General features: G+C 37.7%; 1 protein-coding gene across 1 annotated transcript in view; it reads right to left on the bottom strand.

Annotated features, from left to right (window-relative positions):
• The window catches only part of LOC144969540 (rhodopsin, G0-coupled-like), a 29,196-nt gene that overhangs the window by 3,909 nt on the left and 7,787 nt on the right, over nucleotides 1-17,500 (bottom strand). Inside the window, exons 4-10 of the mRNA XM_078908675.1 lie at nucleotides 16,948-17,034; nucleotides 14,677-14,821; nucleotides 12,525-12,645; nucleotides 8,130-8,232; nucleotides 6,479-6,626; nucleotides 5,517-5,531; nucleotides 2,288-2,339 (exon numbers count right to left, since the gene is read on the bottom strand). Of these exons, the coding sequence (XP_078764801.1) occupies nucleotides 2,288-2,339; nucleotides 5,517-5,531; nucleotides 6,479-6,626; nucleotides 8,130-8,232; nucleotides 12,525-12,645; nucleotides 14,677-14,821; nucleotides 16,948-17,034 (671 nt within the window). The remainder of the gene's footprint in view (nucleotides 1-2,287; nucleotides 2,340-5,516; nucleotides 5,532-6,478; nucleotides 6,627-8,129; nucleotides 8,233-12,524; nucleotides 12,646-14,676; nucleotides 14,822-16,947; nucleotides 17,035-17,500) is intronic.

Here is a 17,500-nt window from a genome sequence, read left to right as displayed (position 1 = left end):
GGAACTTGTTGACTCATTCGTGACGTCTAGAAGCTTCTATTTCCGACAAAATACCGCTTGGAGACGAATGGTCACTGACGACGTGTACATTTATACAGGTCTGATTTCCGAACACACTTTGGGCCTAGTTTAACATTGTTGTCATGGACAATATTTTGCGTCATTTTTTGAGCTTTCCATTACAACAATGAGCCCATAATAAGGAATTGGATTATCAGACCTACGAATAAGTGCACGCCGGTGACTAATGATAGTGCATTTATTTCAATGTTGTTATCATATTGTCTTTTAAAGAAAGGACGTGAATTGTATGGAGTCATAGATGGTCATTGTACATTGGACATCAAGGAAAACCAGATATGGATAATAAATATGTGACCAGTCCGTCAATCTGGTATGATGTTGGATAAAATCTGACACAAAATAAAAACAACCTATATATATATAATATATATATATATATATATATATATATATATATATATATATATATATATATAGCTCATGAGTTTAAAAAATTGTGCAATATCAACTAAATGTGCTCAAAATGTTTACCAAGGGTTTGCAAGCCAACAGCAATACTTAACATACTAACACATTACCAGATTGGCATGACTCTCCACATATTACAAATCAAACTAAGCAAACATCAAAGCCGGCAAGCATTTATGCAGTCCATCCAAGCAAACTTCAAGCCAGCGACCATTCATGCAGTCCATCCATTTCCAAACTCAACCATTTATAATCAATTAAATTAATTAGTGGAAACGGAATATTTGTCAAAAATGCACTTTAAGGTCATGATGGTACAATTATGTTTATTTAATGCACGATAGTTTATATATATATATATATATATATATATATATATATATATATATATATATATGTTCTTAGGTTTATTTAGAACATCATATGAAATCATAGTAATTGTCTTTACTTTAATAAGAAAATGAAAAACTAGTTGATTTTAAAATGTTCATTATTCTAGCCCTGCCCATTACTTAAACTCGTAATATATCAAGTTTACATTAATAAGTTGTTACGGCAGATTACAAATTGTTAAATTTCAACAGAAATTAGATTCTTTTAAAAAGAAGTATCATTTCAATCTTTTTGAACTTGTATTTTATTCAATGAGACGATATAGGAATCAATAGAGGGGTAGAATAAACGATTTCTTACTCTTGTGTTTTGGAATTCGAACGTTGTTCCTAACGCGCACTCCCAAGCTCGTGGGAACACGTCCGAAATTCCAAAAAGCAAGAGCGTAAAATTCGTATATTGTTCCACCCATCCAAATAGTAACGCGTAATGATATCATACTTACAATAATAATTTATGACGTCAGATTATCAAACATTAAATTTTACTAAAATCATATTTTGTTTTAAAAATAAAGCATCATTTAAACATTTTAAAATTTGTCTTTTATTCAAAGATGACGAAAACAGAATCGATTGAGGGGTAGAAAAACAGAATTCTTGCATTCTTGCCTTGTGGAATTCGAACTTTGTTCCCAATCTCTACACTGGCAGCTCGTGTAGAGATTAGGAAGCGTACGGAACTCCAAAAGCAAGTGTGTAAGAACCGTTTCTTGACGCATGACGGCCAAAAATTTCAAAGGGGACCGCTGGTGATTGGAAATTTTGCGAAAGATAAAACCACTGTTATAGATTTTATGTGAATTTAATTCATTTCAATATACAACCATACGCTGAGAAAACCTTATATTCCATTTTGGCGACAAATGTTTAACTTCAAAGTTACTGTGAATGACATAATCGGTTGGATGGTGAAAAGGTTTGAACTGAGATATTGCCAAGTTTAGTTCGAAGGTCAATTTTTATAAAAAATGAGTTCTTGTCATATATGATTAAATCAACCCTTTTTGTACATCTTCGGGAAGTATCAAAGCTTACTTTCTCTTCTAAATATTTTTACAGCTAGTCAAGTTGAAAAATTATGAAATTTGAGAAAAGTTGCTAGATACCTTTCCCATACAACTGACCATAACTTCAAGAAAAATCACCCGATTTACTTCTAATCAAGATTAAAATGCTCTGGTGGGCATATTCTTTCAGAACGCAAATCCAAATTTTTCACCTTCCGACTGATTGTGTCAGTGCATGAAGTCCGCAAGGAGACGACATCTGGGTTTTCAGCTTTACACCATTGGAAAGTCTTGGCCAATAATACTGTACACAACAATAACTGATGCATCTACCACATGGACACGACGACAATTCGCCTAGAACATGGTGACTTGATGTTCTACTGTCACTACCTCCGTGCCGATGTACACTCCTTCCTTGGTCACCTTGTCGAATCGTTCTTTGCTGGGAGAAAAAAAAAACAAGGGAAATAATCGGTAATTTATAATAGCTAGCCATGTTATCTTAGGGTTATTTCCCTTAAATAATCATAATTTAGAAATATAAATTTGATTAAATACAATATTTTGTTTTCTTTTGGAGATCCCGATAGCTCAGTTGGTAGAAAACTCGCTGCACAAGCAAAGGGGCCAAGATCGATCCCGGGTGCAGTCGAGATTGTTTTCTAACCCCCTTGTCCACCCAGCAAATATTGGGTAGTTGGGTCTGATAGATATGGCGGAAAGTACCTTGCGATGAACTACCGTCCTATCCAAAAGGTAGCAACCAATTGCTATTGTCCGTTTCACGCTATAGAAACTGGGATAATCTCCGGCTCCATGGGCATATTGGGTCTGAAGGACTACTTTTAACACGAATCAAAAGATAATCATAAATTGAAATAAAACGAAATTATCTAGAGAAGCGTATTTTAAGATATCAAAAGAAAATGTCTCTGCTTGAAGCTCGTAAGGGAAGGGGGGGGGGGCTTCAACTTAACTCACTCAGTCCTAGAAATTTCTGCTACTTTTCAAAATTGGAATAAAACTACTAAAAATGAGAATGTGCATAGATCGTTTTATTCAACTACCATTAACATGCAAAAACTAAAATCATCATCTTTGATACTGCGCCTATAATTTGTCTCAGAAAAATGTAATAAATAGGCATGGGGTAAAAGTAACCCGGGTAAACTACGGATATAGTCGGTGTTAGGGTTTAGTGAGTAACTAAACGAAAACAGACATTATGGACGTTTTATGTTTTCTGACCGCAAAAATATGTTTTTTCTAACTCACTCAATCGAGATTTTTGCTACTTTTCAAAATTGGAAAATACGTATTAAAAATAAGCATGTGCCTAGATAGTTTTATTCAACTTCCATTAACATGTATAAAAGAAAAACATTAGCTTTTATACTACGCCTATAATTTGTCTCATAAAAATGTAATAAATAGGCATGGGGTAAAAGTAACCCGGGTAAACTACGGATATAGTCGGTATTGGGGTTGAGTGAGTTGAAATAATATACTGTACGGCAGTAATGTTATATACTTTACACACAGCAATGACTAGTTCTTTTTGATCACGAGGAAAGTACTTTGCGATAGACTAGCGACCTATCCAAAGGGTAGCAATCAATTGGCATTGTCAGTTTCACAGTCTAGAAAGCGGGATAAACTCCGGCTCCTTGAGACTAACGGCTTTGATGGACTACAAACAAGGTGCACAATGTATCATGTCAGATAGCCGATCGCAATTATCGGCATGATTTCACATTGTTGTAATGGACAATATTTTACGTTGGTTTGAGAGTACTTCCATTACAACAATGAGGCCATAACAATTTGGGTTATCAGACCTGCAAATAGATACACGTCGACCTCAAATAAAAAGTAAAAATGGACATATAAAAGATTTTAATCTGATAAGATCAAATAATAGTTACTGTTTGATTGGTCTACTTGTCTATGTGACGTCATGGGTGTCAAAAAGATCAGACGCAATTTTAAAATGAATTAAAGGGAAATGGAGACAAACGGAAGTATTACAACTGTTGCCATGACAACGATATTATACAAGGAAACAAAACTGACGACAATACATAGGTGTGATTAGAGGCTGCGATTAGGATTTGTCACCATCCATCCATCGAGATGATTACAATCGAAGGTTACCGAAGTTTGAAAACAAAAGTGCAGTGACTATTTTCGAGAGAATGGGAATCAAACTGACTTATTACTACCATTTCTGTTACGTTTGATACGACGTGAACTTATTTGCAGGTCTGATAACCCAATTCCTTATGGGCTCATTTTTGTAACGGAACTCTAGAAAACATGACACAAAATATTGTCCATTACGACAATGTTAAACTGGGCCCTTAAGTGGGTTCGGATATCGGACCTGCATATGTATGTGCACGTTGATTTGATATAAAATATAAAATTGAGGTAAATTATTATCAACTATGAGACTATTATGTTTGTTTACGTGGAACTCGAACCCAGGACTTTCCAATCCAAAGGCGAGCGTCATACCACTAGACCACACAGCCGCAAATTGTACCCTTTTTTATTATTTTCTTCTTTTGCAAACAAAAAATCAGCAATACGTACTGAGTTATTTTGAGAAAATAAATAAATTATGAATCGAAAGTTCCTTTGGATTGAATGATGAAAAATAACCTACAAGTTGAGACTGGTCACCAGTTTATCATTCGGTTCAATTCCGCGCGTCTTTAGTAACCAAGGGGTCCCGATAACTCAATTGGTAGAGCACTCGCTTCAACTCTCAAAGGGACCAACACCGATCCCGGGTGCAGTTCCCCCCCCCCTCCTTATTCCACCCAGCAGTGATTGAGTAGCTAGCTGGGTCTGTTAGATCTGGTGGAAAGTACTTTGCGATAGACTAGCGTCCTATCCAAAAGGTAGCAAGCACTTGCTATTGTCCGTTCCACGTTATTGAAACCGGGATAAACTCCGGCTCATGGGCCTAATGGCTCTGAAGGACTACATAATTTAGTAAGCAAGAAAACGATTTTTTGTTTACATGTCAAGATCTTATGCCTTCCAGACAGGATGTAGGTACAAAAAAACATTTTTCTCAGAGCATTGAGTGGAGCAGGCATTTGTGTTGACAGAAAATTATGAAGTGAGTAGAAAAGTACCAGAAGACAATAGAGAATAAATATTTTGTGACAATGGGGGCTCGAACCCATGAAAAATCTCGACTACACCCGGGATCGATCTCGCTCCCTTTGAATATGAAACGAGTGTACTACCAACTGTGCTATCGGGACCTGTTAAGCGCTATGAGAACATTTAATCTTGAAGCTTATAAAATCTCAAGTTTTTGTTGTTCTCTTTATTCTAACTCATTACACGAACTGTCTACAACTGTTGCATAATGTCTGATTTATCTCTCAAAATATAAGTACATGACAACCATAATGTCGATTACGAAATATTACGACAGAACTAATTTCAGAAAGACGAAAGAAGATTGGGACCAAGACGAATCCCTGTGTGACCGTGTGATATGGCTGGCATTTGAGTGACACATTAAGGCGTCAGGTGATGGGATGAGGAGGAAGATAATATTCCATAAAACATCACACGTCAAACATCAATCAATACTCACCTCGCCACGCGTTCACTGAAATAACAAAAGTATCAAATTGAGCAATGTTGAACAATGTTTATATTTAAAACTTGAGCTTTTGTTTTACTATATATAGCACAATATCCACTAAACGTGCTCAAAGCGCTTTAAAAAGGGTCATTGACCAAAAGCAACACTTAACATGTAGAACGAGACATAACACCTGTGAGGCGATGTAACTTTTTCCTCCGACGGACACAATGCTCTTACCGGCCAGGTACTCATCTTACACCTGAGTACGGTGAGGCAATGTGAGTAAAGAGCCTTTTCTAAGGACTCAACACTGCGCGTCTTAGAGCCGTACTCGACAACAGGACCTTCCGATCCTATAGCGAGTGTCATAGCACTATAAGATGACCAGACTACACAGACCATCTAGAATGAAAATGAAAAGAAATACGAACTAAATTTCCTTGCAGCACGAACAATAACTATAAATTCTTTAAAAAGTAATAGGCTTCAACAGTCGTGACGTCACTTCCCTCTTAATGACACATAGTAACTTTGTAACTGATTCTAAACTATCGGAACAATGGCGCACGCCCTTATGAAATACTTATCCGACGATCATAAAAGTGTATCCAGAGGAGAAAAATATTATAAATCTGATCATGTTTAGACTTTTATACATTCTGATCACATAATGACATGTGAGAAGGTTCTAGCCAGCATGAAGAATAAAATGTACCGATTTTCTTAGTTTAGAACCAAGCTGCTGGTTGCTGGGCTGACGTGACATCTGACTAGTGAATCCTATTATTGCATTTAAATCATTCACGTGACGATGAATTCAATTTACAGAACCTAACCAAATCCTGCACAACACCGCTTCGAGACAATTCGTCAATAATTATTCTTTTTTTAAATGTTTAGCTGTCTAGAGCTTCTAACAGCTAAACATTCACTTTAAAAGACACCAAAAACGTGATTTTGTTTCTTACGTTTGGGTGGGGATGTCCACCCCTACAGCGTTGGTCTGCTTGGAATTACAGATCATCTCAAACGCTTTAGCCCTGAAATGTTTGTTGGTGACGAAGTAAGTCAGGGGGTTCAGCATGCAGCCCGCCTTGGCACACATCGTGGGAAGGGCTGGATTTGATGGATGAAGAAAAAAAGGCATCTTTTCAGAAATGGACATCAGAAATAACTATCTTCTATTAATGGAGGCTGGAGTCCCGATAGATCAGTTGGTATGGCACTCGCTTCACATGCAAATGACCGAATTCGATCTCGTGTTGAAGTCCAGACTTTTTCTCTGATCCCCCTGTCCACTCAGCAGTGGTTGGGCAGCTGGGTCTGTTAGACCTGGCGGAAACTACTTTGCAAGTAATTGCTATTGTCCGTTTCACGCTTTAGGAACGGGGATAAACTTCGGCTCCATGGGCTCCGCTGCTCTGAAGGACTACAGTTTTTTATATGATGTTCTAGAAAATTCGACAAAGCGTATTTATCCAACGTACAATAAGGACAAGGAATCTACTTGATGTTAAAACAAAAACAACATGCTGAAATAATAAATGCATTCAAAAAAGTAGAGAACTCCAGACCAAGAAGTACGTATACCATGGAAGAGATTTGGTTTTCTATACTTTTATCATGCTTAAAATCAATAAGTAAATGAGAAAAATAATTATTTATGCACCAAATGGGTCTTTTATTTGTCTATATAACAAGTGTCAACTTGATCTATTATTTGGTTTGTGCCAGAATTAACAATTATATCTATATATATATATATATATATATATATATATATAATATATATATATATATATATATATATATATATACACGTTTTTAAATAAGGTTCTTAAAAATCAATAGAAAACATGACTGCTTCGGGTTCAGACCCTTCGTCAGCAAATAAAAAATAAACATTTATTCAAATTAGAAATTTTGCTAATATAACTTTCGTTCTCTTATAGTTTTCCGATTTACTTTTGTTTGATGGTGAAGGGTCGGTACCAGAAATATTTAGAATTTATAATCCTTTTTTAATGGGAACCCCTGTATTCTAACCACTCCAAGCTTCAGGTCCGATCCCGGACTCTTTCATCTTTCCCTCCATGGCTACTTGTTACTATGTGGTCTTGTGGTCTGACACTCGCCCTCGAACCGGACGATCAAAGATTCGAGTCCCGCCGCTCTGAGCGGAGCATAGTTGAGTTCTTATAAATAGCTCTTTACTCACATTCTCTCACCGTACTCAGGTGTAAAACGAATACCTGGCCCTTAAAAGCGATGTCTATATTAGAAACATATTGTAATGTCGCCTAAAGGGCGTCATCTCTGGTCCTACGTGTTATATGCAGCTGTTGCCTTGGGATATCTTGTAAAGCGCTTTGGGCACATTAAAGTTGATATTGCGCGTATAGATAGAATGAAGATGACGTCACTCAGTTCTTTGTTATTGCTTTTTGCCATCCACGTTTATGAGTAATTCTCACTAAACTGTATTAACCAGACAATAAAAGTTCATGGTTACACACATTTTTGTGTGTTGGTCCGTTATACTTCCGGATGGCAATGTTATGAGCTTCTTAGCCAAGCGCATACTATCTATAAATAATCAATATATTTTTGATGACTTACTTGTGATAGCGAGAGGCATGTCAGAGTAGAAAATGTGAATGCTGCCGATGAGTGTGTAGGGCGTCCAGACCCCCACGAACACCAGCACGACGAGGAAACACATCTAGGGAAGGATGGAAAATACAGTCAAATGTTTGGGGCGTTTTGTGCAAAGGGCTCAGCCTTGGTCGAATAATGGGTTGTGACATTTGAAACCACGCCAACAGTTTAAAGAGTTGTAATTAGTAGAGCCAACCGTCTCGAAACAGTTTATATATAGAACGAAGATGGGGTCACTCAGGTCTTTGTTATTGTTTTTTGCCATCCGCCTTAATGATTAATTCTCACTAAACTGCAATAAACAGATTATAAACGCTCAAGATTACACATAGTTTTGTGTGTTGGTCCGTTATATTTCCGGATGACAATGTTTTGAGTTTCCTAGCCAAACGCACAGCATCTATCAGGGTTGTTCAGTTATTGAGAATTGATTTTAAAGCTTGAAATACAAGACCTGTGTGCGGCTATGTGGTCTTTTGGTATGACACTCGCTCTCGGATCGGAAGGTCCTGAGTTCGAGCCGATGAAGAAGAAGTAGAAGAAGAAGAAGAAGAAGAAGAAGAAGAAGAAGAAGAAGAACCCAAGTTTCTTATCTGTGACAATAAATTCAACTTTCAGCATGGAGATCACTCCAACATAACACCATTCTGGGGCGGTGGAGAACATTTCAATTTCTATAGAACCACCACGATTAATTTCAAATCACCATCTACAACTACCCCCCCCCCCCCCCCATCCCAGATTCCCCAAATAAAAGCAATTTATATTGTTAAACTTCTATGGAACTCTTCATTATTCTAACCTAATCAATAGCACCAGATTTAGAAGCTTCCACAGTCTATGACCTGTTATAGTAAGATTTCCCGTCCCTGCACCCAACGTCCATATAGTATTATGGTGTAGAATACATTATAATACATACACGATAACCCATTATAAAGTCAAGTTTGCTATTTCTAAATTCACCAGCACGTTTTATGAACAACAGCAATCAGATAGGCCTATGTTTAAATATTACTTTATTTTACTTATCATCATCCACCGTGGCTTATACTCTTGAGCACGTTGCCGGTCAGCTGTCTCCACGTATTTCGATCCTCTGTGCTTTTAAGTCACCTTTGGCCATTCTTAGGTTATTAAATATGTCATTCTCTGTCTTCCTATAGCACTCTTTCCTTTGATCATACCAGATGTTACCAACTTTTCTATTCCGTCTCTTCTCCACACATGTCCCAGAAACCGTAACTGCCTCTTTCTGACGGTATCTATCAATACTTTTTTCCTTTCTCACCTTCGCCAACACTTCCTCATTCGTATACCTGTCCTCAACATTCTTCTCTACATCCATATCTCAAATACCTCTAACCTCCTAGTACATTCTTTGTTAACCGTCCACGTTTTACAACCGTATAAAAGGGTACTTATAACATTTGTTTCCACCACTTTCATTCTGGTCTTCAAATTAAGATTTTTGTTTGACAAAACTTGACGCATTTTATGATACACATTTTTGCTACTCATTCAGACATTAATGTAACCCAATTTTTCCAATTGTTTAACAATAAATTCTGTTTTTAGCATCAAGATCAATCTGAGATATTACCGTTTTGATTCAGTGTGTGGCTATGTGGTCAGGTGGTATGACACTCCCTTTCGGATCGTAAGGTCCTGAGTTCGAGCCTCGCTCGGCGCATAGTTGAGTCCTTGGAAAAGGCTCTTCATTCGCATTCTCTCACCGTACTCAGGTGTAAAATGAATACCAACCGTTAACAGCGTTGTTATGCCTAACAGGTGTCATGTCTCGTCATGTTAAATGTTGCTATTTGCCTGGGACCCCTTGTAAAGCGCTTTGAGACTTCGAGTGGATAATGCGCTATATAATATCGTTCATTTTTTCTATAACACATCTTTTATATATATATATATATATATATATATATATATATATATATATATATATAAGAGAGAGAGAGAGAGAGAGAGAGAGAGAGAGAGAGTGAGAGAGAGAGAGAAAGAGAGAGAGAGAGAGAGAGAGATAGATAGATAGATAGATAGATATAACCACCACGATTATTTCAAATCACCATCTGCACCACTCCCCCCCCCCCCCACCACCACCCCCCACCCCGACCCCCCACTTCGCGAAGTCCCAGGTTTGAGAGTTTTTTGTTTTTTTTTTCAAGATGAGGGTCATTTAAATCGATCGATATCTGGAGGACGAGTTTTCTGGCCAAATTTTCAAATATGAGATTTTCCAGAGTACGGCAGTCGTGAGCATAGTGTATACCATCTATACGTAACACATTCTACGGTCACGTCTGCCATAACGGTGTAATCCGATCAACCCCCCCCCCCCCCCCCCCCCCACCCCCGTCACATCCTTCCTATGTTTCATTAAAATCGGATAACAACTGTATCCCTTCATTACCGATAGGTTTATAATTCCTCACTCTGACGTCGTATATTAATTACGCTTCCTATTGATGGGTTGGCGTTTAGGTAAAATACTCACATCGTTAGTCCGCCAGATCAATCGTAACAAAACACTAAAACTGTGTGTAACTTTAAAACGTTTATTGTCTGTTAGATCGTAGCTTTCCTGAAGGTATAGTATCCTGACACTCTTATACTTATATTTTGACGTCTTTTTCAGGTTGGAGGTCCTGATAGCTCAGTTGATAGGCCACTCGCTTCACAATCAAAGGGACCGAGATCGACCCCGGGAACAAACGAGATTTTTGACCCCCCAGCACTTGCTGTTGTCCGTTTCACGCTATAGAAATGGCCCTGTAGGCCCAATGGCTCTGTGGGCCCAATGGCTTTGAAGGATTACTTTTTTAAAAAATCAAACGTTACTTTTACCCAACGTTTACTTATTTTCAGGTCTGATAATCCAAATTGCTATGGCCTCATTGTTGTACTGAAAATACTTCAAACCATCGAAAATCGTGCGGCGATGTAGTCTTGTGGTATGACACCCACTTTCGGATCGGAAAGTCCTGGGTTTTCCGTACTCAGATGTAAAATGAGTACCTGACCGTTAACAGCTTTGCTCTGTCGGAAAAAAAAAACAATTAAATTATCATGTCTAGTCCTAAATGTTACGTGTTGCTGTTGGTCAGATACCCGTTGTGAATCGCTTTGAGCACGTTTAGAAGATATTGCGCTATATAAAAGCTCAAGTTAAAAAAAATTACTGTACATTACAACAATGTTAGATCAAGCCCATTATTGCGAGCGGTTATCCGACCTGCTAATAGGTACACCTAGTTTTTAGACTATTTATGATGTGTTGATTGCTACCTACGTATCAATATATCGGTATTGTAAGTGACAGTTTTAATTCCAGCTAATGCTATTAGAAGACATCGATATTTCTAATAATGTTTGCACGTGTGTTCCAATCCAATCCAATCCAAAATAGTAGCAGCTTCATGTGATGAAAATTGATTGACGCATCTAGGTGTTGTCATGAGATGTAAACCAGACTGGTGATGACCTACTTCCAGCTATATTAGGACATTCCTTGACTTCCTGTTTCTTGTTCTTTCATTTCGACATGCGATTACTTTCAAGCTAAATTCGATGCCTGTGACATAACGATATTTCGATTATCGATCTTGCCAGACAAAATCGATACTGCAAGAATAGTTGACGATTTGCCTTTGACAGATCAAAAAATAACGATAAGTATTGAAGTGAAAGCTTCAATTTATTAGAGGAAGACAGATACTGTGGACGTTTCGGGTTTCCCCTGTCTACACAGTAATGATTGGGTAGCCGGGTCTCTTGGATATGACAGAAAGTGCTTCGCAACAACTTATCCTTATGGCAGCAGAAACTGCTATTGCCCATTTAACGTTATCGAAACCCGGGAATACTCCGGCTCTGTGGAACTTTTTGGCTCTGTAGTAGCACCATGGAGCTCTGCAGATGAAGCTCAAATTTCTGGATGGGGTTCCTGGCCTACTATAGTGGCCAGGGAGACATTTACTGTGTCCCATATCTCATTTCCAACATGATTTCTGTCTTTGTCCTGGGATGAGATTACGAGACATTTAGGTGATCTCAAACTAAGTACTTTGATAGTGTGTTCTTGGTATCTACATCGGTTCCCTATTTGAACTACTTTAGCTTTGTCTTACCTTTTCTTGGGTGCTTTGATTGTAATTCTAAAACGTTTTATTATTCCATTTCTTCCTTTTAACAGGCGCTGAATCTGTTGCAAACACCGTAAAATCCTTAAAAACAAACAAACAACATAACAAAGAAGCTCAAAATTCGTAAGTCGACAAATTGTTGATAGAATTCTATGTAGATTTGTATTTAACTGAGGAAAAGTTTTTGATTCCTTACCCTGGTAACTTGTTGGTCATCAGTGACTGCTGCAGAATGTATGACCTCATCAGCGCTGATAACAATCCGTCCCCGTTTCCTATCCCTATCAGCGATCTTTTTCACAGTGGCCGATATACTCCTGGGATGAAACAGCAATTGGATTATTTATTGTCCTTGTTATAATGAAGACCATATTCAGATAAGGTACTCTTAGTAACACCACATGAGCTCAATATACCCCAAATTTAAAAAAGAAGCGATTGGCGTCCAACCGTGTCATATATTTTTTGCGGGATTGCCACAACATTAGCCTTGAAATATGCAAATATTTTCTTATTAATTTATACTCGTACTATTATTTTAAAAAGTTACGCCCTTCCGCCACTACACCATAAGACATCGTCAACTAGGCATTCCACGAAGGAGTATAGATAATTCATCATAAAAGATGACTGACGTCAACAGGAATCACCCGTGTTGTCCAGGTGAGCAAAGTGAGGGTTAATAATCTTTCCAAAGGAAAAAAAACGAAAGTGCCTGGAGCGGAGCTCGAACCTGGGACTTTTGGGGTCACAGTGCAGTGTTTTAACCGCTCAGCGACTTTGTCTCTATCAAAATCTATCATAATTTGGTGGAAATTATAAAATCAAATGGTTTACGCTCTTCGGTACTAATTCTATGGCAGGCCAGAAACATTAAAGAAAAAGTGCCAAAGCAGGGCACTAAATGCTCTTTCGTTACAGTGTGTGTGTGGGGGGGGGGGGGGGAGGAGTGAACACGGTGGTCACGTGGTGTTATTAAAAAGTGGCATCTCAGGCAAAAGGTCTGACGGTCAGAATATATGGAATGATTGGAGTTGACGTCACTCAGCTCTTTGATGTTATTTTGGACCGCCAGATAGGCGATGACTCGGACTAAATTCTCTCTGACAGACAATGAATGGTTAGCGTTACAAACGGTGTGTTGATGAACATTGGCCTGACGGGTGAAAATGGCTTTTTACTTCAAAGGAAACTATGGATACTAATTTATTCTCTGTAGTCTGTGAGCTGGAATAAAAGTAATGAATTTTTGTGAATATTGTAATAGCCGACGTGCACTTATTTGCAGGTCTGATAACCCAATTCTTTATGGATTCATTGTTATAATGGAAATCTCAAAAAATGACCAAAATAATATTGTCCATTACAACATTGTTAAACTAGGCCCATAAGTGAGTTTTGATGTCAGACCTGCATATATGTACACGTCGATAATAGCGCAAGAAAGAGAAAAATACATGATAAGGAATGTTTCGAGTTCACAACTCTATTCAGCTAAAACATAAACAATAAAATGAACTGATTCGTAGTTTTCGTCAAGTCATAACCTGCCACTGCCCAAAATCTCCGTCACCATGGAGACGAAAGATGGGACGTCATACATGCCTAGCAACGGCCTTTTTGGTTCCACACTCAACAGACACAATAAAGCTGTGGTCGTTACTATGAGAACACCTGGTTTATAAAAATCAAATAGATCGACTTTTTCGTTGGTTCAATGTTTTGTACCTGATGGTCGACATCGTTTTTAAGAGGATGTGACGTCACGACTTTGGAATCTATTCTAAACATCGATCAACAATAATTTATTAAAAGTAAAAAGTGAGTTATATTCACGAGCCCAACCAATGAGATCGTGTGTTACTCAAGTTTCACTTTCATTTGGTGATCTTTGCCTTGTATTGGGAATTGGGCAAAGAAGTCATGACGTCACATTGTTTTCCGGTTCCAAACTCATTGGAGGTGTGTATGTTACCAGTCCTTCGTAGGTCTGTATTGAATAGGCTACACATTGAATCATAAGGTGACATAACTATTTTAGTAGCAGGATGTATAGACAGAGTCTTAGCGTTCTTAGGACGTAAAATAGCGAGGATGGATGATCTTTTTTGACGACCAGCATATATATAGACTGGAATATAAGATAACATCACTCTGAAACCAGAATATCAAATACACAAGGTATGTATCCAGTCCAACGGAAGAGTGGTTTTACACTTCTAATGAAATCAGAACCAGTTTGTTTGTTTTTTTACAGCATACTTTTGTTTCCTATTGTGACTTACTTTTGGCAGCGTCAGGTTATGAGTTTAGGAAGGCTACGATTGACCACTCTATGGTGTGCTTACCTGTAACATTTGACCATGATGACCACATGAATGATGTAACAAAAGAAAATACAGCCCACCATATAAGTGACGCTACTGTAACTGTGGTCAGCCCAGTCTAAAGAGCATGACGTTCCGAAAGGTTCTGGAGCGTAACCACCCCATCCTGTGGACAGTTAAATTGTAAAATGCATTATATACAATAATTACTATCTATACTGCACTAAAATAAATTGATATTTGAGCTTTAATATAGCACAATATTCACAACATGTGATCAAAGCACTTTACAAGGGGTCCCTGTCCAACAGCAACACTTAACATGTAGGACGGGACATGACGCCTGTTAGCGATAGTACCATTTTTTTTCGGACAGACATAACGCTGTTAACGGCCAGACACTCATTTTACACCTAGGTATGGTGAGAGAATATGATTAAAAATCCTTTTCCAAGGACTCAACTATGCGTCGAGCTTTCTTCCTATCTGAAAGCGAGTGTCATACCACAAGACCACATAGCCGCACATATACTGCATTAAACTTTGGATGAGAGATTAAAAATCATAAGAATGTTTATTTTTGACATTGTTTCAAACGTTATTCGTATCATTGTAAGTATGATACATGCCAAGTACAAATTAAAATATTAATCTCTGAGAGACACGTCAGGGAGCAGGTACTGGTTTCAGATAAAAATCTGAATAAGTTGTATGTGAAACAGTGATGGACACAGCCTGGGGTAAGCGTTTCTCAGCGGTACAGGCTTTGCTTCGTACCCAAAATGTACCGAATTCGATCATCCGCCGCTGCTCTATTTGGCCTCGAGCAAGTAACCTCGAACTAATTTGCGGCGCTGCACTGCAGCTGACGCCTGGGTTATTCCAGTCCTCCCTTGGAATAGACCCTAGAGAGAAATTATCCCTAGGGGTTGAATAAATGAAATTTATTTATTATCTATGTTATTTATTTATTATTGCCCTTACTTACAGAACTAATAGAAATACTTTTTGTATACTTTAGCAAGTCCATTTAAGGATTTTTGTTACTTGCTACCATTTGGTCTGGTGGTATTACAAATGGGTTCGGATCCCGCTATGAGTGGCGCATAGTTGAATTTAATCGTTCTCTCATCGTACTCAGGTGTAAACTGAGTAAGCCTGGCCGTTAACAGCGTTGTCTCTGTCCGAAAAAATGTAATATTGCCTTACAGCGTGGTCCCGTCCTACATGTTACGTCTTGCTGTTGGTCAGGGATCCATTGTAAAGCGCTTTGAGTACGTTAGTGAATATTGCGCTATATAAAAGCTCAAGATTTTTGTTGTTGTTTTGTTTGTTTGTTTGTTTTGTTGTTGTTGTTTTGTTTATTTATTTTTTTATATATTTTTTTTTTGCTTTGTTTTTTTTCCCCTTGGAGCGGGAGAAGAGGGGTTGGAAACGTGACTTTCGGAACAGATGTGGGTTTTTTCATCACTGGAGAGAACTGTTGAAGTACGTCATTATAACGATTTGTAATCCGGTTATACAGATCACTCCAAATCACCGTGAGAAACAGTAGCTCGTCATTATGAATTCTTTCCCTTTTTTCTAAATATTGTATTGTGTGTTTGGTTTCAGATTATGTGGTGCTATGTAAAGTGGGTATACACAGTAGTAGCATTAGTAGTAATAGTAGTAGTAGTAGTAGTAGTAGTAGTAGTAGTAGTAGTAGTAGTAGTACTAGTAGTAGTAGTAGTAGTAGTAGTAGTAGTAGTAGTAGTAGTAGTAGTAGTAGTAGTAGTAGTAGAAGAAGAAGTAGTCGTTGTAGTAGTAGTAGTTGTAGAAGTAGTGGTAGTAGTAGTGGTTGTAGTAGTAGTAGTAGTAGTAGTAGTAGTAGTAGTAGTAGTAGTAGTAGTAGTAGTAGTAGTAGTAGTAGTAGTAGTAGTAGTAGTAGTAGTAGTAGTAGTAGTAGTTGTTGTTGTTGTTGTTGTTGTTGTAGTTGTATTAGTAGTAGCAGTGGCGGTTGTGAACATGATTGTGATTAATTGTTGTTTGTTTGGTTTTTTGTTTGCTTTTTGTTTTGTTTTGTTTTGTTGGTTTTTTTGGTGCTTTTTTTGTTAATTTTGTTGTTGTGTTTTGGAGTTTTTTATAGTCTTGTTTTTTGTTTGTTTGTTTGTTTGTTTGTCTTTTCTTTGTCGTTTTTATGTCTTGTTCGGCATTTGTTTTCTTGTGTGTTTTTTGTTTTGTTTTGTTTTTGTTAAGAGACTCATATTGATAGTAAATATGGTCCAATTAATACTTTCAGAAATGACTCACCTAACATGGGGAGACCACTCCAGAATCCACTGTACATCCAGGTAAGAAAGATAACCCATCGGGTGACAGTGTGGCTGAGCAAGAATGCTGGCATGTGGAATAATTAAATTGAAATAAGAATCATTAGCACAGCACATAATATATAATTTAGTGTTTTCTGGCTGTGTTTTAGTCTGGTTGTTTGACTTTATGTAAAAATACTATCTACATATGGTTCTACCTTATTCCTTATCATCAAATAATGAACAAATTAGCTGATATCTGAACAAGCTTTTCGGCTATTACGATTTTGAAAAATAAATCTTAAAATTGTTGACTAGATCTAATTCTGGTTTTGCTGAGGAGACTGAACTTGAGCTTTATCTAATAAACGTGCTCAAAGCGCTTTACAAAGGGTCACTGACCAGCAGCAACATGTAACATGTAGAACAAGACATGACGCCTGCCAGGCGGTATTACAATTTTTTTCCGATAGAGACAACGCTGTTAACGGCCAGGTACTCATTTTACACCCGAGCACGGTGAGAGAATGGGGTAGAGAGATTTTATAAAG

This window comes from Berghia stephanieae, chromosome 3 (assembly GCF_034508935.2).
Source record: "Berghia stephanieae isolate SIO BIC M18660-M18661 chromosome 3, UCSD_Bste_1.3, whole genome shotgun sequence".
Lineage (NCBI taxonomy): Eukaryota > Metazoa > Mollusca > Gastropoda > Nudibranchia > Aeolidiidae > Berghia > Berghia stephanieae.
Note: the sequence above shows the minus strand (reverse complement) of the source record. Positions and strands in the feature narration are given on the sequence as shown.